At 45.4% G+C, this 26,335-nt stretch overlaps 1 protein-coding gene across 4 annotated transcripts in view; it reads left to right on the top strand.

Annotated features, from left to right (window-relative positions):
* Positions 1 to 7,588: 7,588 nt before the first annotated feature.
* The window catches only part of kif9 (kinesin family member 9), a 176,104-nt gene continuing 157,357 nt past the window's right edge, over positions 7,589 to 26,335 (top strand). For 2 of the 4 annotated variants that reach the window (XM_078540859.1, XM_078540863.1), the window contains exons 1-3: positions 7,595 to 7,690; positions 14,147 to 14,312; positions 24,334 to 24,440. In XM_078540859.1, coding sequence (XP_078396985.1) covers positions 7,595 to 7,690; positions 14,147 to 14,312; positions 24,334 to 24,440 — 369 coding nt within the window. Of the gene's footprint in view, positions 7,691 to 14,146; positions 14,313 to 24,333; positions 24,441 to 26,335 lie in introns of all 4 variants that reach the window. The other 2 variants (XM_078540862.1, XM_078540861.1) reach the window with 1 other exon arrangement.

Genomic DNA, 26,335 nt, shown 5'->3' with positions numbered 1-26,335 from the left:
CAAGCATCAGAAACATAATGAAAAATGCCAGGAACAGGAGGAATTGCTGAAGAATCAGAACAGTTGCTTGAATGCAGAATTAATAGTCAGAACTGATAAAATCGTTGAACTCCAATCTAACCTGAACAATATGATGGACAAAGTGTGTAGTATGGAAGAGCAAATCCAGACTTTGAAAGCAGATCAGGAGAATTCTAAGAAAAACATTGAAGATCTGTCAAATAAACTGAAAGAGTCTAAACAGCAGTCAGTGAGCAGGGAAGAAACATTTCAAAAAGAACTGAATACGCAGGTGAAGTTGTCAAACTTATATAAGAGTACTGCAGATAACTCTGAGACAAAGAGATTAGTTGCAAGGCAGGGTTTTTCATTCTCGTTACAGGCTCCGGAAAACACTCAATGGTCAGACCAGTCAACCACCCAGGAGGTAACCATGACGCCTCCAGTGGAAGAGGTGACAGAGAGTGATCAGCAGTCTGAACAGCCTCTACCTCCAGCCCCGATGATGGTACAGCAGGTCAACACTGCAACCATTGTGCATACGCCGCAACTCCCAGCCAGTGTGCCAAAGCCACAAGAGATGCTGGAACCTAGTAGCAGCAGTCCGTGGACAATGATGAAAGACAGAGGTGAGTGTGTCACTCAACTTTATTCTTGTCACAGGAACATCACAGAGTACATTGGGATGACCCACACAACCACGGAAAAAACAAAAGAAGTGACAAGGAGACAAACACAATGTTCACCCACCCGGCAAGAAACTTAAGTTAGAGTAGCAGCAGCCACCGATTAATGCAACAGCTGAGCTGACCAAGTGCAGGAATGGAAGAAAAGAATGAAAGCATACCCAGGTGCCAGCTCAATCTCCAGACCAACAGGAAGAACCAGCAACGAAAGAGCCTACCACTCCCCTGACAGAACTGCGAATGAGATGTTGTTACGACCCAGCTGAGGTTACCTGGACAAGCCTGATCCCAGAGTGGAACCCAGCTTGATAGATCCTAACTTTCATTTGTCTGTTTAGATACATAGAGAGGCGCTACTGAACAGAGTCACCAGAGTCAGCTAATGAACTTTTAACAACAGCATAAAATATTCACTAAACAAGAAAAGGTGAACTATATTACCATACCCCTTCACCCACAACTATCCCTTTACAGATATATACAGATTTGTAAGGCCATAAGACATAGGAACAGAAGTAGGCCATTCAGCCCATCGAGCCTGCTCCACCATTTAATGAGATCATGGTTGATCTGATAATCCTCAACTCCACTTTCCTGCCTTCTCCCCATAACCCTTGATTCCCTTACTGATTAAAAATCTGTCTATCTCAGCCTTGAATATACTTAACAACTGAGCCTCTACAGCCCTCTGCAGTAAAGAATTCCACAGATTGACTACCCTCTGAGGGAAGAAATTCCTCCTCATCTCTGTCCTAAATGGGCACCCCCTTACTCTGAGATTATGCCCTCTGGTCCTAGACTCTCCCACAAGGGGAAACAACCTCTCAGCATCCACCCTGTCAAGCCCGCTAAGCAGCTTATATGTTTCAATAAGGTTGCCTCTCATTCTTCTAAACTCAACGAGTACAGGCCCTACCTACTCAACCTCTCCTCGTAAGAAAATCCCTGCATACCCAGGATCAATCTAGTGAACCTTCTCTGGACTGCCTCCAATGCCAGTATATCTTTCTTTAAGGGCACCAAAACTGTTCACAGTATTCTAGGTGTGGTCTAACTAGTGCCTTGAATAGTTTAGCAAGACTTCCCTATTTTTATACTCCATTCCCTTTGATATAAAGGCCAACGTTCCATTTGCCTTCCCTATTACCTGTTGAACTTGTATGTTAGCTTTTTGGGATTCATGCACAAGGACTCCCAAATCCCTCTGTGCTGTAGCTTTCTGTGGTCTTTCTCCATTTAAATAATAATCAGCTCCTCTATTCTTCCTGCCAAAGTGCACAACCTCACATTTTCCCACATTATATTCCATCTGCCAAGTTTATAACACAAGTTACAAAAGCTATCTTATACTCTAATGTCCACAGTAAGTACACAGTCTGTGTATCAATAGGCATCCTGTGGTCAGACACACCACACTCTGAAACCAAGTGACAGATGCCACCTCAACCAGATGCTATGTATTTCTCTTCAACTACTCCCCCCGCCCCAGATGCGTGTCATACCATGAGCCAACTAGTCTCACTGCACTCCGTCTTTCACACGATGGTTTCCAATCTCCACTCTCCAAGACCTCGCCTTGGAATCTTCTCCCAAAACATCGCTTGCTCCTGATGCCTTCCACAAGTGTTCACTTCCAGGGTTTTGAACTCTCCTTCTGACGTTCCTCTTCCCTGGGTCACCACTTCCATTCAAATGTCTTCCACACACCCTCTCTCACTGACTCAGCCGTCAACAGTACCACTGCTTCACGCGCCCATAGCAAAGAGCTTACAGGCCTTCAGTTATCTCTTTGACCCTTCTTGCCTCTTGCAAGCTGTTCTCGCTTTAAAAAGGCTTTCTGCAGCTTTTGTCACTTTAAATCTCAAGCTTGGAGCCTTTCTCTCTGCCTGGACTAATAATCTAGAGACCTAGGGGAATGCTCTGGGGACCCGGTTCGAATCCCGCCACGTCAGAAGGTGGAATTTAAGTTCAATAAAAATCTGGAATGAAAAGACTAATGATGACCATGAAACCATTGTTGACTGTTGTAAAAAAAACCCATCTGGTTCACTAATGTCCTTTAGACAAGGAAACCTGCCGATCTTACCTGGTCTGGCCTACATGTGACTCCAGACCCACAGCAATGTGGTTGTCTCTGAAATGGCCTAGCAAGCCACTTAGTTGTATCAGACCGCTACAAAGTCACAAAAAAGGAATGGAACTAGATGGAGAACACGGCATCAACATAGGCACCAGAAACCACAAAGGCAATCTCGGCCCTGTCGACATTGCAAAGCCCTCCTTACATCTGGGGGCCTAGTGCCAAATATGGGAGAGCTGTCTCACAGACCAGTCAAGCAACAGCCTGACATGGTCATCCTCACGGAATCATATCTTACAGATAATGCCCCAGACACCACCATCAAATTCCTGGCTATGTCCTGTCCCACTGGCAGGATAGACCCAGCAGAGGTAATGGCACAGTGGTATCCAGTTGGGAGGGAGTTTCCCTGGGAGTCCTCAACATCGACTCCGGACCCCGTGAAGTCTCATGGCATCAGGTCAAACATGGGCAAGGAAACCTCCTGTTGATTACCACGTACTGTCCTCCCTCAACTGATGAATCAGTGCTGCTCCATGTTGAACACCACTTGGAGGAGGCACTGAGGGTGGCAAGGGCGCAGAATGTGCTCTGGGTGGAGGACTTCAATGTCCATCACCAAGAATAGCCCGGTAGCACCACTACTGACCGAGCTGGCCAAGCCCTAAAGGATGTAGTTATTAGACTGGGTCTGCAGCAGGTGGTGAGGCAACCAACAAGAGGGAAAAACATACTTTACCTCATCCTCACCAACCTGCCTGCTACAGATTCATCTGTCCATGACAGTATTGGTAGGAGTGGCCACTACGCAGTCATTGTGGAGACAAAGACCCACCTTCACATTGATGATGCCCTCTATCGTGTTGTGTGGCACTACCACTGTGCTAAATGGGATAGATTTCGAACTGATATAGCAACTCAGGATTGGGCATCAATGAGGCACTGTGGGCCATCAGCAGCAGCATAATTGTACTCGAACACAATCTGTAATCTTATGGCCCGGTAGATCCCTCACTCTGCCATTACTATCAAGCCAGTTGATCAATCCTGGTTCAATGGAAAGTGCAAGAGGAATTGCCAGGAGCAGCGATAGACAGAGATAAGCAATCTCACGGACAATGGATCAGATCTAAGCTCTTCACACCTGCCATAACCAGTCGTGAATGGTGGTGAACAATTAAACAACTCACTGGAGGAGGATGCTCCATAAATATCCCCACCCTCAATGATGGGGGAGCCCAGCACATCAGTGCAAAAGATAAGGCTGAATCATTTGCAACAATCTTCAGCCAGAAATGCCGAGTGGATGATCCACATTGGCGTCCTCCAGAGGTCCCCATCATCACAGATGCCAGTCTTCAGCCAATTCAACTCACTCCATATGATATCAAGAAATGGCTGAAGGCATTGGATAGTGCAAAGGCTATGGACCCTGACAATATTATGGCAATATACTGAAGACTTGTGCTCCAAAACATGCCACGCCCCTAGCCAAGCTGTTCCAGTACAGCTACAGCACTGGCATCTACCCAGCTATGTGGAAAATTGCCCAGGTATGTCCTGTACACAAAGCAGGACAAATCCATCCTGGCCAGTTACTGCCCCATCAGTCTACTCTCGATCACAAGTAAAGTAATGGAAGGGGTCATTATAGTGCTATCAAACAACACTTGCTTAGCAATAACCTGCTCACTGATACCCAGTTTTGGTTCCGCCAGGGCCATTCAGCTCCTGACCTCATTACAACCTTGGTTCAAACATGGACAAAAGAGCTCAACTCCTGAGGTGAGGTGTGAGTGACTGCCCTTGACATCAAGGCCACATTTGAGTGTGGCATCAAGGAGGCCCAGCAAAATCGGAGTCAATGGGAATCAGGGGGAAAACTCTCTGTTGCTTGGAGTCATACCTAGCACAAAGGAAGACGGTCGTGGTTGTTGGAGATCAGTCATCTCAGCTCCAGGACATCACTGCAGGAATTCCTCAGGGTAATGTCCTAGACCCAACCATCTTCAGCTGCTTCATCTATGACCTTCCATCATAAGGTCAGAAGTTCGCTGATGATTGCACAATGTTCAGCACCATTCACGACTCCTCAGATACTGAAGCAGTTCATGCCCAAATGCAGCAAGACCTGGACAATATCTAGGTTTGGGCTGACAAGTGGCAAGTAACATTCGCGTCACACAGGTATCAGTCAATGACCATCTCCAACAAGAGAGAATCTAACCATCGCTCCTTGCAGTCCAATGGCATTACCATCACTGAATCCCCCCACTATCAACATCCTGGGGGTTACCATTGATCAGTAGCTGAACTGGACTAGCCAGATAAATACTCTGGCTACAAGGGCACGTCAGGGGCTAGGAATCGTATGACGAGTAACTTACCTGCTGACTCCCCAAAGCCTGTCCACCATCTACAAGGCACAAGTCAGGAATGTGATGGAATACCCCCCACTTGCCTGGATGAGTGCAGCTCCCACTCAAGAAGCTGGACACTGTTCAGGGGAAAGCAGCCCGCTTGATTGGCACCACATCTACAAACATTCACTCCCTCCACCACTGACACACAATAGCAGCAGTGCGTACCATCTACAAGATGCATTGCAGGAATTCACCAAGGCTCCTTAGACAGCACCTTCCAAATCCAGAACTACTACCACCTAGAAGGACAGTGACAGCAGATAGATGGGAACACCACCACCTGGATGTTCCCCTCCAAATCACTCACTATTCTGACTTGGAAATATATTGCCGTTCCTTCAAAATCTTGGAACTCCTTTCCTAACAGCACTGTGGGTGTACCTCCACCATATTGTCTGGAGCGGTTCAAGAAGGCAGCTCACCATCTCCTTCTCAAGGGCAACAAGGAATGGGCAATATATGCTGGTCCAGCCAGTGAGTGAATAAAAAATACTTAATTAACAGGACTTTTTCCAGGTTCCTGTCCTTCCTGGAAGGTCTGCTTGAGAGTTTCCCCTGTTCCACTCCCCTGGATTCTGGGGTCTTTTATTTAGCTCGGGACTTGCTATCTATTTTGCCCCAGCCTCTCTCTGGAAGCTACTTTTAACCAATTTTAGCTTGGGATTGGGTATCTGTCCCTTCTAGGTGTCCTCTGTTTGGCAGCTCTCTTCAAAACCAGCTGAACTTCAACAGTTTACAAAACGAACTGCTGTTTCTCTTTTGTGTGTGTGTGCCTGTGGGAGAGACCTGCCGCTGGACCCCTGTTGCTAGGCAACAGCACTTTTTTTCTACTCTTGTTTGCTTAATTTAGCTTACAATCGTAAAATTCTCATTAGAAATGCAAGCACCTTTTAAAATGAAATTAAAACTCAACTTGACTTTTCTTAACACACAAATACAAGAATAAAAATCAAACTTCAACTTTAAAACTAAAACTCCTTCCTCGCCCCACAAAGTACAAATATAACTTACTTAAACTATTTCTATTTCCTAACAAAATGGAAGGGTTTTAAGGTGTTGAGAAGAGATGTGTGCATACCTAAGCATGGAGAAAGCTCTTAGCTTGTACCCTTTACTGTACATGTGTAAATAGTTCTGGTAGTTAATAAAGACTTACAGTTAACTGAAGACTGCAGAGACTTCTTTAACACATACTGATCTGTCGCCAACACCCCACAACAGATGCCAATGTGCCTTCTGTGGTTGAATGACTTATCATTACAGCCCGAGTTTACACATGAACAATTTCAGCATTATTATGCACTGTAAGATGTGCAGACATGATAGTAAAACAGCAGAGAAGGAACTTGTATTTATATAGTGACCAAGAACTTGCCAATGAAGTGTAGTCACTGATGTAATGTAGGAAATGCAACAACTAATTTACACACGGCAAGGGCTCACAAACACCAACGGTCATCTGATTTTTTTTTTTGTGTGGTAAATATAGGCAGAGCCTAAGAGAACTTGTCTACTCATCTTTGAATGGTGATATGAGATCCTTTATGTCCACCTGAGAAGGCATGTAATGTCTCACCCAAAAGGCACCATCTCTGACTGTGTAGCACTCCCTCAGTACTGAACTGAAATGCTGGAATTATTAGCTCAGATCTCTGGAATGGAGCTTGAACCCACAACCTCCTGACTCAGATAGGAGAGTTCTACTACTGAACCAAGGTTCGCTACTCATGAGCCATTTTAGACCATGTCCCCTTGTCCTAGGCTTTCCAACCCTACAAAATAGTTTTTCTCTATCTGCCCTATTTGTTTCCCTTAATATTTTGAAAACTTTGATCAAATCACCCCTTAACCTTCTAATTCCAGGGAATATAACCCTCATTTATATAATTTCTCCTCATAATTTAAGTCTTAGAGTCAAGGTGTCATTTTGGTAAACGTATGCTCCTTGCAAGGACAATATATTCTTCCAAAGTTGTTGCACACAGAATTGCTTACCATACTCCAGGTGTGACCTAACCAGGGCTTTATATAGCCGAAGCGTGTCTTCCACCCCTGAAACTCTTGTCCTCTAATGTAAAGGCCAGCATTCCATTAGCCTTTTATTATTTTCTGCACCTGTATATGGTATTTTCATGACCTGTGTACATGGACCCCCAAGTCTCTTTGGAACTCCACAGCTTTTACTTTTCCCCATGTTTTATCCTTTTAGGTCCAAAGTGAATGATCTCACATTTGGCTATAGCCTTGCCCATTCACTTAATCTGTTTATAATTTTATGCTTCCATCTACCCTGCTTACAGTGCTGCTTATCTTTGTGTCATCGGCAAATTTGGATATATCCCATGATTTGAAAAAAAGATAATCTGACATCATCTAACTATTCTTCATTGCACTTTCAGTTGAAGATGGGTAGCAAAAACAGTGGTGTGAAGGTGTTCGTGAGAGTCAGGACAACAGCTAATTTTGCAGCAGATATGATTGAGCTTTTACCTGACAATCAGGTAAGAAAGAATTACAGAACAGCATTTTGTGCATTTTATTTAAATTGAGAAATCGTGTTGAAGAGTTGAGGTCTACTGTGTAGTATCTAACAACATTAGGTCACTATACCACAGCCCACTCTCCCCTGGTCAAATGATTTGCCAAGAAAAATCTAGACACATTTGCAGTGAGGAGAATTAACTACTGTGACATTAGCAGATGTAATAACTTGTATTAAATCAATAGGTTGTTACTTCATTATTAATGGGTCACTGCCTCTCTTGCCTGCTCACTGAACACTTGGTTAGAGATCTAACCGGGTTCATCTGCTGGAGAATTAATAAGTACAGACCTCAAGCTACTGATTAACTGTTCTTTATATTGCTTATTCATATCCTCTGTTTCTGAGAACAGATATATGTTGTCCTTAAATCTTCAGGGATGCAGTTTGTCTTTTAATAACAAGTGGAAGTTTGATTTCAGAAACATAGGAATTGCAGGACAAAAGGTCCATGTAGTTCACCTACTACCATCCTGCTAGTCTCATGATACAACAATAATGCAATTTTTGACTATTAGGTGCAATGAACCTCTATCAATTAGTCTACAGTAGACCCGATCGTGAGGTGAGAAATACCCTCAATAGTGTATGGTGAGCTTTGGGAGCTGTGGGCATGAAATTTCCTTGTGTGGTAGGCTCCAGAGGCCTATCATCATTTTTCTGGGATGTTTTGTGCTGCAGGCCTCTTCCTGCACCAGTCCTTGTGGCATTCTGTGAGGAGAAGGGTGCACTCGGGCATTCCCAGCTTGCGCCAAAAAGGCCCTCAATAGATCCTATCCTAATATCATACGACCCAATTCGCTGATGTGAAGCCATTTTATCGTTTTGGAAACAAGTTTCTGCTGCAAGATGGGCCCTGCAGCTGTGTTATTTAAAGGGGCAGACATCCAGGTAAGGTGATTTTTAAGAATTTTTTTTCTATTGTGAAGTGTCTGAAGTACTCTGGAGTATTTTTAGATGTGTTGTGCTGAGTTCTTGGATTTTCCAGGGAGTGTTACTACATCCTCTCGTTGAGGGGGCAGAGGGTGATGTGTCAACAGATATGGGACTAGCAGTGTTCAGTGCTTCTGGGCTTGTAGCAAGACAGGGAGATGGAATGGAGCCTTCGGAAGGGCAGTCTCCGCACCAGCCCCTCTGCCCACTTGGAGATAGACTCTTCCGTGCTCTCATGTGATAGGAGGCTGCCTGGAAAGCCAGCTAATACACCAAGAATCTCGGTGTGGATGCCCAACAATATTGTCATGTATGCCGTCCTATTGAAGTTCTCATGTGTCCTCTGCAGCAGAACTTGTCTGCAAAATTGCCCTTCAGTGAGCTGGCATCCTTTTCAAAAGCAAAATACCGCGGATGCTGGATCTGAAATAAGAAAAACACGCTGGAAATACTGGGTCTGGGTCTGTTTCTTGAACTAATCATCCATTACACCTGGCCTGGCTGTAGCCCACTGGCGCCCACATAAATCACCACCTGCTGATCCCAACTCTATACTAACCTCCAAAGTATGTGCAGTGTCAGTACCTGAGCTGGTGACTGTGAGCCTCTTCACCAGTGCTGTCCTGTCGCTCTCTCTCTTCCTCCTTGGGCTGCTGTGGTTGGGCAGGCGGCAATCCTTGAGTGTCTGAAAGGAACTCAGAAGGGAATGGTTTGCATGAAGGAAGTGGGGTGGTATGGGAAGCAAGAGATCTGTTGTCGCACCATCAGTAGTCTGCTTATCATGCTAGGTACAAGGATGAGGGTAAGCTTGGAGTTGAAAAGAGGCATTAGGCAAGAACATATAACCATCATCCTCAATATTTTCTGTGATGCTGAATGCCACAGGCCTCATAGCAGCCAGCCTCATGATGCGACTAACCATCTCCTCTGTAGGCCTCAGAAGATGCAAATGTTCATTGGCCTCTGCTGCAAAGACAATCCCGGGAACATCAGGAAAGGATGTCTGGTGCACTCCTCAGATTGCAAGGTATGAATGAGGAGTCTGTCTGCCCTCAGTCCGAGTTTATAGCGCTTGCATGCCGACGCACTGACGTCAACACTGGCAGGATGGCAACCGCCATAGAGATCTTGGCCCAGGGCATCAGTCCTGCACTGCTGCTTAGGCTGAATCCCATCGCTGATGCCATAGTTGGCCTCCAACAGTGTCAGCGCAACAGAGGTGCGGAGCAGCTCAATCGAACTCCAGTTTCCCCTTCTCCTCAAGGAGTCAGCCAGGGGCTGTCGGGCACCCATAGGTAGGAGGACCAGCAACTCGACACTCTGGGACTATCCACCCAGCTGACTCTGGGAAGGTCTGACCAATCCAAATCCCCTCCCCGCAACTCCAGCTATACAGGCTGAAGAGGATGCAACTGGCCCACGTCAGGACACCCAAAGCAGACCAGGGCCCTCCGGGTCTCGGCGGTCCAAAGGGCGCACGCCAAAGTCATCACAGACAGGGCGTGTCAGTCAGCAGGCTGCCTCCATCTCCATTGTGGATGTCGGAGGTGGAGGCAGAATGTCTCCTTGCCTATGGCACCTTTTTATGATGAGCAGTATTCGTGTCACTTAGATGTGAAACCTTTGTTCCTGCACAAGATAAAGGCAGGTGTCTCAGTCCAGAGCCTCTTTCCCCGTGCAGTATGTAACCTTCAGAGCAAAGTGATGGTCCGGCTTCAAACCCACGAGACACATTGGTGATGTCTGCACCTCGATGGTGCTTGTCCTTGCTGCCAGAATGTCATGGGCAGGCTTCACAGCGTTCCATCATTCTCTCTGTGTGCTCTCAGCACTTTTGAGGCATGGCTGGCCCCTCCACCTCGTTAGCATCTGTGACCGGTGATGCTGTGCTCCTGAAGGGGTCAGGTGCTGAAGGCTGACAAAGGATCAGGTGCATTAAAAGTTTCACAACTGCGTCTCCATGATATGACCCTGAGCACTGAGGGTATGTGTGCTGTCATCAGCCACACATGAGTCAAACGTTCACAGATGCAAGGTGAGGATTCCAGGGCTGTGCTCACTGCATCTTGTCATCATCCTCCATGAATCTTGCAGCTATGAGGGCCTCCCGAGCGTGCCTGCCTCATCCGGCCAGTGCGATAGTCTCATCACTGGCATCCTCCTTTCGAGGACATCATCACCGTCATCCCCTTTGACGCCCTTCTCATCGGAGGAGACGTGCAGCTCTTCCATCTCCTCCTCAGCCAGGTCCTCCACCCATTGCAGCGCCAGGTTGTGTAGCGTGCAGCAAGCTACGATGATGCGTGACACCTCTGGTAGTGTTCCACTGGACGTGTCGAGGCACCAGAAGCTCATTTTCGAGATGCCTATCATTTGCTCCACCAAAGTCCAGTTCGCGGCCTGAGCTTTGTTATACCACTGCTCTGCGGCAGCCTGAGGCCGCCACACGGGCTTCATCAACCTCGTCCTCTGTGGGTAGCCCTTATCCCCGAGGAGCCAATCCTGTAGCCTCTGTGGACCCTGGAAGACGTCAGGGATCTGAGACCTGCTAAGAATGTAGGAGTCACGAATGCTCCCTGAGAATCATGCTCAGACCTGTAGGATGCATTTGCAGTGGTCGCAGACCAGCTGAACATTCAGCAAGTGGAAGCCCTTGCGTTTGACGTAGTTGACTGCTTGTTGACATAGAGACCTAAGCGCCACGTGAGTGCAGTCGATGTCACCCTGCACCTGTGGAACACCAGAAATCTGCACAATACCCAGCGCTCTTGCTTCCTGGCTTTCCTGATCCTAGGTGAATGCACAAAGTTCTGTGCCTTCGTGAAAATGGTGTCTGTGACTTCCTGGACACGCCTGTGCATGGAGGCTTGCAAGATCCCACACAGGTCACCTGTGGAGCCCTGGAAGGAGCCACTGGCATAAAAATTAAGTGCCGCAGTCACTTTTATGGTCACTGGCAGTGTTGCCCTCCGTATTCCTGTGGTGCCAAATCCTGAAGCAGGTGGCATATATGACCAACCAGTTCCCTAGACATGAGCAGTCTTTGGCGACACTGGTTCTCAGTCACCTGCAGCATGACAGGCTCCTTCTATAACCCTGGGTTTAGTGAGGGATCTACGATTGACAGTTCCCTGTGGGTCTTCAGCTGCATGTGCAGCAGACCCTGCTGCCTCTTCTTCTTAAGGTAGGTGCTCCTCTCCTTGCTGACCCAGGCGCCTCCGCCGCACTCTTTTTCTTCTCTGCCCTCTGTTAGCCATGAGGCATACCGCCAAATCACCAGGCTTCATGATCCTGATGTTCTCCTCCTGCAGGATCAAAGGGAGAGAAGTGTGGATTAACATATGTGCCCTAAGAGTCTCTCTCGGTTAAGTCTCAAGGCCCCTTCACGCATGCCGGAGATTGCTGGCCACCATTGGATGACCAATGTGTAGTGCACTTCATGGCTGTCCGAAACCCCACCCACCTTTGCCCCACTCCACTTGACCGATTGGCGGCAGTTTTGGCCACGGGACTGGATGCTGTGCCCTCAGCTCAGGAGCAGGCATTCCCCTAACCTGCAGTGCAAGGCTGCGTTGTTAGCTTGAACCATGAGGGATACTGGTCCAAACCTTAATAAAGACATTGCAAGAGGCTCTGAGCACCTCCACAAATGACTGTGCCATGGTCACCTTTTGTAAGGGGATTCTACAATTTGCTCAGTTGGCCAATTGTTCTGCTGCCCCCTAAAACACACATTAACTCACAGTCTGTGCTTGAGGGATGAAAGGTTCTGGAGCATTTAGTTGCACACTCATGCTTTTGCGTTGCTTGAGTGGGCAGAAAAGCTTCAGGGGCCCAACTTAAGCATGTCAATGGAGCTACTGTTGAATGGTCTCAGCTGCAGAAGAATGCTCACTTTTAGCAAGCTTTTCCATGTGCGTGGCTGCTTCCCTCACTGCCCCCCCATCTTTGGCATGTGCTTGTGTTCTTCCTTCAGTCTGTGCTGCCTTGCCCCCCACCCTTGCCTCTCCTGCACTGAGCCCTTGCCCCGGCACTGCACTGAAAACCAGCCAAGAAAAAGCGACTTGCCTGTGCCCCCAAGAATGCGCAGTGCCCCTTCCTTGATGTCCTATGGGTGATGCTCGCAAGTGTTGCACATGGTTGTGTGCACTCACCTCTGAGTTCCCCTCGAAGTTGAGCTCGCCAGGTGCATATCTTTTAAAGGTAGTCATGAAGCACGCCGCTCTGAAGTAACGCCGAAGTGGGAGATAAATTTGATGTGAGGGCTGATTCCGGCATGAGGGTACAGTAATGAGGTGCAAATGCATTGAAATTAAGTTTCCAACGGGAAACATGGCCCACCACTGAATGGTGGAGCGGGCGGTCACAAACTGGTTTCATGACGGCGTGCAACCTATTTTTGGCCTTCTCATCATTTTGTCTGCTCACACCCGCCATGACACCCGCCGCCAATTGGACCAGACAATTCTGCCCTTTGTTCCAAAAGTGCTTTACATTCGCTGCTCATAATGCGGTCTGCACTACATTGGGAAGACCAAACGTAGGTTGGGTGAGTACTTTACAGAACGTTTCCATTCAGCCTGTAGGTGTGACCCTGAACTTCTAATTGCTTGTATTTTAATTCTCCACCTTTCTCTCATGCTAACCTCTCTGCCCATGACCTACTACAGTGTTTCAATGAAGTTCAATGGAAGCACAAGGAACAGCACCTCATCTTTCAATTAGGCACTTTACAGTCCAGACAACATTGAGTTCTACGATTTCAGACAGTGTCTGCCCCCATTATGTCCCTTTTTCTTTGCAAGTTTTGGTTTTAACTCATTTTTCATTTTTCTCTTGTTTTTGGTTTTGGATGGCAGTTGTTCATCATTCTACCATTCATATCTCCTCTAGATACATCTTTTGTTTTTTCTAATTGGCCCCTTACTGTGCCTTTTGGCCTTGCACTACCAACTCCTTTTGTTATTTAATCTCTTAATCCTACCACAGACCTTCCTTGTGTTCTTTTATCCCACACTCCTCCTTTCACTTACTTAAAACCTATTATGTTCCAACTTTTCCCATTTCACCCAGAGGATGGTGGGAATCTGGAACTCACTGCCTGAAAGGGTGGTAGAGGCAGATACCCTCATAACATTTAAGAAGTATTTGGATATGCACTTGCGATGCCATGGCATACAAGGCTATGGGTCTAGTGCTGGAAAATGGGATTAGAATAGCTAGGTACTTGTTTGACTGGCGCAGATTCGATGGAGCGAGGGGCCGCCTTCTGTGCTGTACATCTCTATGACTCTATGATGAAAGGTCATCGACCTGAAAGGTTAACTCTGTTTCTCTCTCCATTGGTGCTGCCTGGCTTGCTGAATATTTCTAGAAATTTCTGTTTATATTTCAGCTTCCTTGTTAATATGAACTATTAATATAAGAATATATTTTTTAAATGTATTCAAATGATTTCATTTCACTTTTAATCTCATTGCAGACGATACATATTCACACCAGACCAGACCAGCGTAAGGATGTGGTCAATAATCAACATAGTGACTGGTCATTCAAAGTAGATGGGATTCTCCACAATGCTCCGCAGGATATTGTGTACAATGCCGTCGCAAAGAATGTGGTCTCTAGCACAATAAATGGCTTCAGCAGTACGTAGATCAAACCCCCTGGTTGGGAGCAAATTGAGGACTCTCAGTTCAGGTCATTCAGTGAGAATAAGATTTGTGATCCTGTTTCCAGAAGGGATTGAGCCTGTTTCTGATGACATTGAAAGTGTAAACCGTTTCTTAAGTGTGAACGTTGATTTAAAATTGCAGTTAGCCATGCAGATTTTTAAAATTTGTTCATAGGATGTTGGCTTCCCTGGCAAGGCCAGCATTCATTACATATCCCTAATTACCCTTGAGAAGGTGCTGGTGAGCTGCCTTGAACCAATGCAATCTGTTTGTTGAAGGTGCTTTCACATTGCAGTTAGCCTAATGTCCTTGAGGGAAGGAAATCTGTCGCCCTTATGTGGTCAGCCTATATGTGACCCCAGACCCACAGCAATGTGGTTGACTCTTAAATGCTCTCTAAAGTGGCCTAGCAAGCCACTCAGTTCTATCAAACCGCTACAAAGTCACAAAAAAGGAATGAAACCTAATGAACCACCCAGCATCGACCGAGGCACTGGAAACGACAACGGCAAACTCAGTCCTGACGACCCTGCAAAGTCCTCCTTACTAACATCTGGGGGCTAGTGCCAAAATTGGGAGAGCTATCTCACAGACTAGTCAAGCAACAGCCTAACATAGTCATCCTCACGAAATCATATCTTACAGATAATGTCCCTGACTCCACCATCACCATTCCTGGTGACGCCCTGTCCCACGGGCAGGACAGACCCAGCAGGAGTGGCAGTCAGGAGGGAGTTGCCCTAGGAGTCCTCAACATCGACTCCGGACCTCACGATGTCTCATGGCCTCAAGTCAAACATGGGCAAGGAAACCTCCTGCTGATTATCACGTACTGCCCTCCCTCGGCTGATGAATCAGTGCTCCTCCATGTTGAACATCGCTTGGAGCAAGCGCTTAAGGTGGCAATGGGGCAGAATGTACTCTGGGTGGGGGACTTCAATGTCCATCACCAAGAGTGGCTCGGTAGCACCACTACTGACCGAGCTGGCTGAGTCCTAAATGACATATCTGCTAGACTGGGTCTGCGGCAATTGGTGAGGGAACCAACAAGAGGAAAAAACATACTTGACCTCATCCTCACCAACCTGCCTGCCACAGATGCATCTGTCCATGACAGTATGGGTAGGAGTGACCACCTCACAGTCGTTGTGGAGACGAAGCCCTGCCTTCACATTGCGGATACCCTCCATTGTGTTGTGTGGCACTACCACCGTGCTAAATGGGATAGATTTCAAATTGATCTGGCAACTCAAGACTGGGCATCTATGAGGCGCTGTGGACCATCAGCAGCAGAATTGTACTCGAACACAATCTGTAACCTCATGGCCCGGCATATCCCTCACTCTACCATTACCATCAAGCCAGGAGATCAACCCTGGCTCAATGAAGAGTGAAAGAGGGCGTGCCAGGAGCAGCAACAGGCATATCTAAAAATGAGTTGTCAACCTGGTGAATAACATATAACACAGAACTACTTGCATGCCAAACAGCATAAGCAGCAAGTGCTATACAGAGCTAAGCAATCCCACAACCAATGGATCAGATCTAAGCTCTGTAGTCCTGTCTCATCCAGTCGTGAATTGTGGTGTACAATTAAACAGCTCACATGAAGAGGAGGCTCTGCAAATATCCCCATCCTCAATGATAGGGGAGCCCGGCACGTCAGTGCAAAAGATCAGGCTGAAGCGTTTATAACAACCCTCAGTCTGAAGTGCCGAGTGGATGATCCACCTCAGGCTCCTCCAGAGGTCCCCATCATCACAGATGCCAGTCTTCAGCCAATTCGATTCACTCAACATGACATCAAGAAATGGCTGAAGGCACTGGATAGTGCAAAGGCTATGGGCCCTGACAATATTCCGGCAGTAGTTCTTTTTAATTTATTCATGGGGTGTGGGCACTGGCTGACCAGCAATTATTGCCCATCCTTAATTGCCCAAGTTCAGAGGGCATTTAAAAGTCCACCACATTGCTGTGCTGGCCGAATCCTAAACGACATACCTTCCTGGAGTCACATATAGGCCAGACCAGGTAAGGACGGCAGATTTCTTTCCCTAAAGTGAAACTAGATGCGTTTTTACGACAATCAGCAATGGTTTCATGGTCATCATCAGACTTTTGATTCCAGATTTTTTTATTGAATTCAAATATCACCATCCGCTCTGATGGGATTCAAATCCAGGTCCCCAGAACCCTGGGTCTCTGGAACTCTAGTCCAGTGACAATACCACTATGCCACCACCCCCCACAAATTGTACTGATGACTTGTGGTCCAGAAGTTGCTGCACCCCAGCCAAGCTGTTCCAAGACAACTACAACACTGGCATCTACTGGGCTATGTGGAAAATTGCCCAGGTATGTCCTGTGTACAAAAAGCAGGACAAAGCTAACCCGTCCAATTACAGCCCCATCTTGATCATCAGTAAAGTAATGAAAGGGGTCATCAACAGTGCTATCAAGCGGCACTTGCTTAGCAATAACCTGCTCACTGTCGCCCAGTTTGGGTTCCGCCAGAGCCACTCAGCTCCTGACCTCATTACAGCCTTTGTTCAAACATGGACATAAGAGTTGAACTCCCGTGGTGAGGTGAGAGTGACTGCCTTTGACACTAAGGCAGCATTTGACCGAGTGTGGCATTAAGGAGCCCTAACAAAGCTAGAATCAGGGGGAAAACTCACCATTGGTTGGAGTCATACCTAGCACAAAGGAAGAAGGTTGTGGTTGTTGGAGGTCAGTCATCTCAGCTCCAGGACATCACTGCAGGAGTTCCTCAGGTAGTGTCCTCGGGCCAACCATCTTCAGCAATGACCTTCCATCATAAGGTCAGAAGTGGGGATGTTCACTGATGATTGCACCATTCGCAACCCCTCAGATACTGAAGCAGTCCATGTCCAAATGCAGCAAGATGTGGACAATATCCAGGCTTGAGCTGACAAATGGCAAGTAACATTTGTGCCAGACAAGTGCGAGGCAATGACCATCTCCAACAAGAGAGAATCTAACCATAGCCCCTTGACGCTTAATGGCATTACCATCACTAAATCCCCTACTATCAACATCCTGGGGGGTTACCATTGACCAGAAACTGAATTGGATGAGCCATATAAATACTGTGGCTACAAAATCAGGTCAGGGGCTATGAATCCTGTGATGAGTAACTCACCTCCTGACTCCCCAAAGCCTGTCCACCGTCTGCAAGCTACAAGTCAGGAGTGTGATGGAATACTCCCCACTGGATGAGTGCAGCTCCCACAACACTCAAGAAGCTTGACACCGTCCAGGACAAAGCAGACCGCTTGATTGGCACCACAATCACAAACATTCGCTCCCTCCATCACAGACGCACAGTGGCAGCAGTCTGTACCATCTACAAGATGCACTGCAGGAATTCACCAAAGCTCCTTAGGCAGCACCTTCCAAACCCACGACCCCTACCGTCTAGAAGGAAAAAGGCAGCTGTTAGATGGGAACACCACCACCTGGAAGTTCCCTTCCAACACACTCACCATCCTGAGTTGGAAAGATATTGCCATTCCTGCACTGTCGCTGGGTCAAAATCCTGGAACTCCCTTCCTAACAATACTGTGGGTGTACCTACACCACATAGACTGTAGCGGTTCAAGAAGGCAGCTCACCACCACCTTCTCAAGGGCAACTAGGGATGGGCAATAACTGCATCCCAGCCAGTGAAACTCACATCCTGTCAATGAATTAAAAAAAAGATAGGGAGTTCCAAGATTTTTACCCACCTAACATAAAGGAACAGTGATATATTTCTAAGCCAGGATGTTGTGTGACATAGGAGGCAACTTGCAGGTCGGTAGTGGTATTTCCAGGTGTCTGCTGCCCTTGTCCTTCTAAGATAATACAGGTTTGGGTGATCTGTTGAAGAAGCTTTGTCAAGTTACTGCAGTGCCTGCCATTTATGGTACACACTGTTGCCACTTTGCATCGGTGGTAGAGGGAGTGAATGTTTAAGCTGGTGGATAGGGTGCCAGCCAAGCTGGCTGCATAGTCCTGGATATTGCTGTGTTTATTGGAGCTGTACTCTTCCAAGCGAATGGAGAGTATTCCACCATATTCCTGATTGTGCCTTGTACATGATGGAAAGGCTTTTGGGAGTCAGAACGTGAGTTAATTGACGCAGAATTCTCAGCCTCTGATCTGCTCTTTTAGCCAGAGTATTTATGTGACTCATTGACTTGCTTTTCTGGCCAACTGTGACTTCAATCTCCCACTCTCCCTCCTCTCCCAACCAGGTTGATAATGGGGGATTTAGCAATGGTAATCCCATTGAAAGTTAAGGGAAGATGGTTAGACACTCTTTCTCACTGCAGATGATCATTACTTGGCACTTGTGTGGTGTGAATGTTACATGCCCTTATCAGTTCAAGCCTGACTGTTGCCAGGTCTTGCTGCACATGGGCATGGACAGCTTCCTTACCTGAGGAGCTGTGAATAGAACTAATCACGGTATTTCATTAGCAAATATTCATACTTCTGACCTTATGATGGAGGGAAGGTCATTGATGAAGTAGCTGAAGATGGTTGGGCCGAGGACACTGCACTGAGGAACTCCTGCAGCGATTTCCTGAGGCTGAGATGATTGATCTCCAACAACCTCAACCATCTTCCTTTATATTAGGTATGACTCCAATCAGCGGAGAGTTCCCCTCCCCCACCCATCACCACCCAATTCCCAATGACTTCAACTTTACACGGGTACCATGTTGCCATCCATGGTCAAATGCTATCTTAATGTCAAAGGAAATCACTCTCACGTCACCTCTTGGCTTTTGACAATGTTTGAACGAAGGATGTAATGAGGTCTGGAGTTGAGTGGTGCTGGCAGGACCCAAACTGACCATCAATGAGTGGGTATTTGATGCGTAGGTGCTGCTTGTTAGCACTGTCAACGACACTTTGCATCACTTTGTTGATGATTGAGAGTAGGCTGTTGGGCTGCAATTGGCTGGACTGAATTTGTTCTGCTTTTTGTGGACAGGACATACCTAGGCAATTTTCCACTTGATCACGTAGATGCCAGTGTTATAGCTGTCGTGGAATAGCTTGGCTGGAGCCAACTCGGTACTTCTGGCTGAAGATGCTTGCAAATGCTTCAGCTGTGTCTTTTGTACCCACGTGCCGAGCTCTCCCATCAATGAGGATGGGGATATTCATGGAGCCCACTCTTCACTTAATTCTCCACCATCACTGGTTAAGGCATGACTGTGAAGTTTTGTTCTGTTCTGTTGGTTGTAGGATCACTTAGTTCTGTCTATAGCGTACAGCTTCTGCTATTTAGTAAGCAGTGTACTATAGCTTTGCCAGTTTGGCAGATCAGTTTTAGGTACGCCTGGTGCTGCTCCTGGTATGCTCTTCTACACTCCTCATTGCGTTATAAGTTCCCTTCACTAGATATCACACTTTGCCCTAGAAAGACCTTTGACAGTAGTAGCATGGATATAAAATTGGCTAAGGGACAGAAAGCAGAGGGTAGTGGTGAGCAGTTATTTTTCAGACTGGAGGGAAGTATGCTGTGGTGTTCCCAGGGAGATTAGTATAAAGACTATTTGTTGTTTTAATATATATTAATGACATGGACTTGGGTATAAAGGATATAATTTTAAAGTTGGCAGATGACACAAAAGCTGGAAATGTAGTAAACAATGAGAAGGATAATAGCAGAGTTCAGGAAGACATAGACAAATTGGCAAAATGGGCAGACACATGGCAAATGCAATTTAACACAGAAGTTATTTTGGTGGAAGCAATGAGGAGAGGCAATATAAGGTAAATTTTAAAGAGGGTACAGAAATAGAGAGACCTGGGGATATATATACACAAATCTTTGAATGTAGCAAAATAGGTTGAGAAGGCTTTTAGGAAGGCATATGAGATCTTTGGCTTTATTAATAGAGGCATATAGTACAAAAGGAAAGAATATATGCTAAACTTTTATAAAACACTAGTTAGGCCTCAGCTGGAGGATTGTGTTCAGTTCTGGGTGTCACACTTTATAAAGGATGTCAAGCCTTAGAGAGGGTACAGTGGAGATTTACTAAAATGGTGCCAGGGATGAGGGCCTCCAGTTATGTGGAGACACTAGAAAACTAGAGACTAGGTTGTCCTCCCTAGAGCAGAGAAAGGTAAGAGAAGATTTGATAGAGCTGTTCAAAATCACGAATGGTTTTGATGGAGTAAATAAGGAGAAATTGTTTCCAGTGGCAGAAGTGTTGGTAACCAGAGGACACAGATTTTAGGGACTGGCAAAAGAACCAGACGCGATATGAAGATTTTTTTTTCACAATGAGCTGCTGTAAACTGGAATACACTGCCTGAGCTAATGGTGGAAGCAGATTCAATAGTAACTTTTATAAAGGAAGTTGATAAGTACTCAATGGGAACAAAATATAAGGCTATAGGTAGAGAATAAGGGAGTGGGACTAATTGGATAACTCTATCAGCACAGTCACGATGGTCTGCATAAAAATAGATGATGAAAACTAATGGAAACAAAGGAATTCTGAAGTAAATTCAAAGTGTACTAGAAAGATACAGGAAACCACAAAAATCCAGAACCTAAGAATGGGAAAGGCGATCCAATGTCTTTGGTGCCCTTGCAGGGTGAGGGGTGTGTGTTTTTCCCTTATTCAACTGCTAATGGCCTGCTTGCCTCTTCCCAGCATTTTCTGTTTTTAATTTCAGAGGTAGATGAGTTAAGAGCACAGGTAGACACATGGCAGCAGGATGTCGTTGCTATAATGGAGACCTGGCTAAAGGAGGGACAAAACTGGCAGCTTAATATCCCTGGTTATAGAGTCTTCAGACACGATAGAGTAGGAGATAAAAAAGGAGTGGGGGGGTAGCACTAATGGTTAAAGAATCAATTCCAGTTGTGAGAAGGGATGATATACTAAATGGGTCAACAAACGAGGCTTTATGGATTGAGCTTAGAAATAAAAAAGAGGCAGTCACACTACTGGGAGTATACAACAGACCCCCAGATAGTGAAAGGGAGATAGAAAAACAAACATGTAGGCAAATTTCTGCTTGTAAGAACAAGAGGGCAATAATAGGAGACTTCAACTATCCTAATATCAACTGGGATTCAAACAATATAAGGAGAAAAATTCATGCAGTGTGTCCAGGAAAATTCTTTCAGCCAATTAGTGACAAACCCAACGAGAGGAGATGCAATTCTAGACCTAGTCTTGGGGAACGAAGAAGGGCAAGTGGGTGAAGTGACAGTTGGCGACCATATCAGGGACAGTGATCACAATTCAGTTAGATTTAGCATTACCATGCAAAAGCACAGAGATAAGGCAGGAGTAAAAGTCTTGAACTGGGGGAAGGCAAATTTTGCAGAAATGAGAAGGGACTTGGCTAAGGTGGACTGGACAGCACTGCAGGAGGATAAAACAGTGGAAAACCAGCGGGAAGCACTAAAAAGCGAGATCCTAATTGTACAAAGTAGACATGTCCCCTACAAAAATAAGAGTGGTACGGCCAAATCTAGACCCCCCTGGTTGTCTAGAGGAATACAGGGGAAGATCAAACAGAAAAAGAAAGCGTATGATAGGCACAAAGAACTAAGCACTGCAGATAGCCTAGACGAATATAGGAAGTGTAGGGACGAAGTAAATAAGGAAATCAAAGAGAGGCCATGAAAAAAGATTAGCAAGTAAAGTTAAAGATAACCCAAAGATGTCTCACCAATACATTAATGCTAAAAGGTTAGTTAAGAAAAAAGTGGGACCTATCAGAGATGAAGATGGAAACTTGTGTGTAGGTGCAGAGGCTGTGGAAAGGGTTTTGAATGAATATTTTGTCTCCATGTTTACAAAGGAAAGGGAGGATGTAGATATAGTAGCCCAGGAGGAACACTGCGAGATATTGGACGGGATAGTCATAAAGAGAGAGGAAGTACTTGAAGGGTTGAAATCCTTGAAAGCTGATAAGTCACCAGGGCCAGATGGATTGTTTCCGAGGCTGCTGAAGGAAGTCAGGGAGGAGATAGCAGATGCTCTGAGGATGATTTTCCAATCTTCACTAGATACAGGGGAGGTACCGGAGGACTGGAGAAATGCAAACGTAGTCCCATTGTTTAAAAAGGGATCAAAGGAAATGCCGAACAATTATAGGCCAGTTAGTCTTACATCGGTGGTGAGCAATTTAATAGAATCAGTCCTGAGAGATAGGATTAACTGTCATGTGGAAAGGCATGGACTAGTCAGGGATGGTGAGCATGGATTTGTTAAAGGAAGGTCTTGCCTCACAAATTTGATTGAATTCTTTGAGGAAGTGACAAGAAGGGTTGATGAAGGTAGTGCAGTGGATGTTATGTACATGGATTTTAGTAAGGCATTTGACAAGGTCCCACATGGCAGAATGGCCAGGAAAGTAAAAAACCCATGGGATTCAGGGTAACGTGGCAAACTGGATGAAAGGTTGGCTTTGTAACAAGAAACAAAGGGTAATGGTCGATGGATGCCCTTGCGAATGGAAAGTTGTCTCAAGTAGTGTTCCACAGGGCTCGGTGTTGGGACCCTTGCTATTTGTGTTATATATTAACGACTTGGATGTGAACGTGGGGGGCACGATTGGGAAATTTGCAGATGACACAAAGATTGGCCTAGTAGTGGATACTGTAGAGGATAGCCATAATCTCCAAAACGATTTAGATGTGTTGGTGGAGTGGGCGCTAAAGTGGCAGATGGATTTTAACATAGAGAAGTGTGAGGTCATACATTTAGGGAGGTCAAACAGTTACAGGGATTACACAATAAATGGGAATATACTATGAGGGGTAGATGAAGTGAGAGATCTTGGCGTACAAGTACACAGGTCCCTGAAGCCAGCAGTTCAAGTAGACAAGGTTGTAAAGAAGGCATATGGAATGCTCTCTTTCATTGGCAGAGGTATAGAATATAAAAGCAAGGATATAATGTTGGAATTGTATAAAACACTGGTGAGGCCACAACTGGAGTATTGTGTGCAGTTCTGGTCACCACATTACAGGAAGGACATAATAGCTCTGGAGAAAGTGCAGAGGAGGTTTACAAGAATTGTGCCAGGGTTAGAAAAGTGTAGCTACGAGGAGAGATTGGATAGGTTGGGGTTATTTTCCTTAGAACAAAGAAGGCTGAGAGGTGACTTGATTGAGGTGTACAAAATTATGAGGGGAATAGATAGAGTGGACAGGATAAAATTGTTTCCCTTGGTGGAGAATTCTAGAACCGGGGGACATAGATTCAAGATAAGTGGCAGAAGGTGTAAGGGGGACATGAGGAAGAACTTTTTTTATGCAGAGGGTAGTGGGTGTCTGGAATTCACTGCCCAAGCTGGTGGTAGAGGCAGAAACTCTAAACTCTTTTAAAAAGTACCTGGATTTGCACCTTAAGTGCTGTAAGATGCAGGGCTATGGGCCGGGTGCAGGAAGGTGGGATTAGAAAGGGCACCTGGGTGTCCTCGGGCTGGCATGGACAAGATGGGCCAAATGGCCTCCTTCTGTAACTATTCTATGGTTCTATGTCAACAGCCTGCAACATTACCATTTAAGGACTGACTTATTTTCCAAACCTGACAAATTTTCAATTGATGCATAAGGCTTGTTGTGCATTTCCAGCTTATTTTTATTTGTATTGAAAATGTTTTATGCTCAAAACCCTGGTGCTCATAGAATCATAGAATGGTTACAGCACAGAAAGAAGCCATTCAGCCCATCATGGCTTTGCTGGCTCTCTACAAGAACACCTCCTGTAGTCTTTTTCTCTTCAGGTGCTTATCCAATTCCCTTTGGGAAAGCCACAGTTGAAGCTGCCTCCAACACACTCTGCTCAAAATGGAATACTCTTTAATTCCTCAACGTTCACATCCCTCGATGACCACACAAAAAAATGTCTCCCTGTCTTCAAAAAAAAATCTGGGGAGCAGGGGACAGGGAAGCAAATACCATATATTAATGAAAGACTGTTCTTCACATTTTCTGTAGGTACAATAATGTGCTATGGACAAACAGGGTCAGGAAAAACCTACACAATGACTGGAGCTACAGAGAAATATGACTACCGTGGTATCATTCCCAGGGCAATTCAACAGGTACTGATTTGCAATGATCGAACTACAATCACTGGTTCTTTGAGATTTCTTCTCCTGTTCACTCTGAGCTTTCAGATATAATGTCCTACATGTGTTCCTTCTTCCTACATTGTCATAAATTAATCAAAACTCATAGGAACATAGGACGTAGGAGCAGGGGTAGGCCATTCAGCCCCTTAAACCTGCTCTGTCATTCAGTATGATCATGGCTGATCTAGTTGTGACCTCAAGTCCACTTTCCTGTCTGCTCCCAATAACCCTTGACTCCCTTGTCTATCAAAAATCTGTTTAACTCTACCTTGAATAAATTCAATGACCCAACCTCCCCTGCTTTCTGAGGAAGAGAATTCCACATATTAACAACCCTCTGAGAGAAAAAAATTCTCTTCATCTCCATCTTGAAAGGGAGACCTCTTATTCTTAAACCGTGTCCCCCTAGTTCTAGACTCCCCCACAAATGGAAACATCCTCCCATAATCTATCCTGTCAGTTTCCCTTCAGGATCTTATATGTTTCAATTAGATCACCTCTTATTTTTCTAAACTCCATTGGGCGTAGGTCCAACCTGTTCAACCTTTCTTCATAAGATAAATCATCCCAGGAATGAATTAAGTGAACCTTCTCTGTACTGCTTCCAGTGCAATTATATCTATTTTTTAATAAGAGACCAAAACTGTACACAGTATTCCAGATGTGGTCCCACCAAAGCCCTGTAAAGCTGCAGTAAATTTTCCTACTTTTATATTCCATTCCCCTTGCAATAGATGCCAACATTCCATTTGCCGTCCTAATCACTTGCTGTACCTGCATACTAACTTTTTGTGATTCATGTACCAGGACACCCAGATCTCTGTGTACCACTGGGTTCTGCAATCTCTCTCCATTTAAATAATATACTACTTTTCTATCCTTCCTGTCAAAGTGGACAAGCTTACATTTTCCCACATTATACTCCATCTGCTAATTATCTAACCCCTCTTGACAATTTACTTTTCTACCTATCTTGGCGTCATTGGCAAATTTAGCTACCACTCATCACTCCACTTCCTGTTGTAACTCCTTCTTCCACAGATTCTCAACACTGAAAATCCTTACTTCCCTTATCTTCTGTTCATCCAGCAATATACAAGCTTTAAAAGCCCAAGGCTGGCTTCAACTAATCACTGGAGTATACACAAGATGGCGCCAGTTTGTGCATGAAGGTGATGCAGCCACAATGCGTGGACGGAGGCTGGCCAAAATTAAGCCTCAATCTCATTAATATGGCCTGTTGTACAATCAAGGGATGGAGTGGCAGAGTTCTGGGGCAGCATGTGACCCCAGGGCCACAGTTTGGGCACCATTGCTATAGGATGAATAGGGGTAGGAGTATAGATTAAACAGAGAAAAGAAAACTTGCAATGAAATGATAGAAGTTAAAAGCTAGAGATGAAAGGAACAGCCCACTAGCAAACAAGATATTCTTTGTAAGGAAAAAATTTGCATATTGTACCTACATACATATATATCCACAGAACATCCAATTAATTACTTTTGAATTGTTGTTACTGTTGGTGTGTGGGCAATGCAGCAGCAAATTTGTAAAGATCTGTTATGTACTTGATTTTCCAGACAGGTTTCTCATTTAAAACATTGAACTTTATTTACAGGCTGCAGCAGCAGTTACATGCTTCCATCAAGCTTCACAACTAGAAGAAGAACTCCCACTCTAAGGTTCCCGCACTTAGAGCTGATTCGTTCACAGTGTCACGTGATACAATACAACACAATAAGTCTTAAAGCTATGGTCACTACATTCCTTAAAGCTACAATTACTACATTCTTCCCCCTTTTAATTTTTTGTACAGTTCGCATTTACAAGAATATCTACCTTCATGACATTACAAGTATATATA

Source organism: Cetorhinus maximus, chromosome 4 (genome assembly GCF_964194155.1).
Source record: "Cetorhinus maximus chromosome 4, sCetMax3.hap1.1, whole genome shotgun sequence".
NCBI lineage: Eukaryota > Metazoa > Chordata > Chondrichthyes > Lamniformes > Cetorhinidae > Cetorhinus > Cetorhinus maximus.
This window is presented reverse-complemented; position numbering and strand designations above follow the sequence as displayed.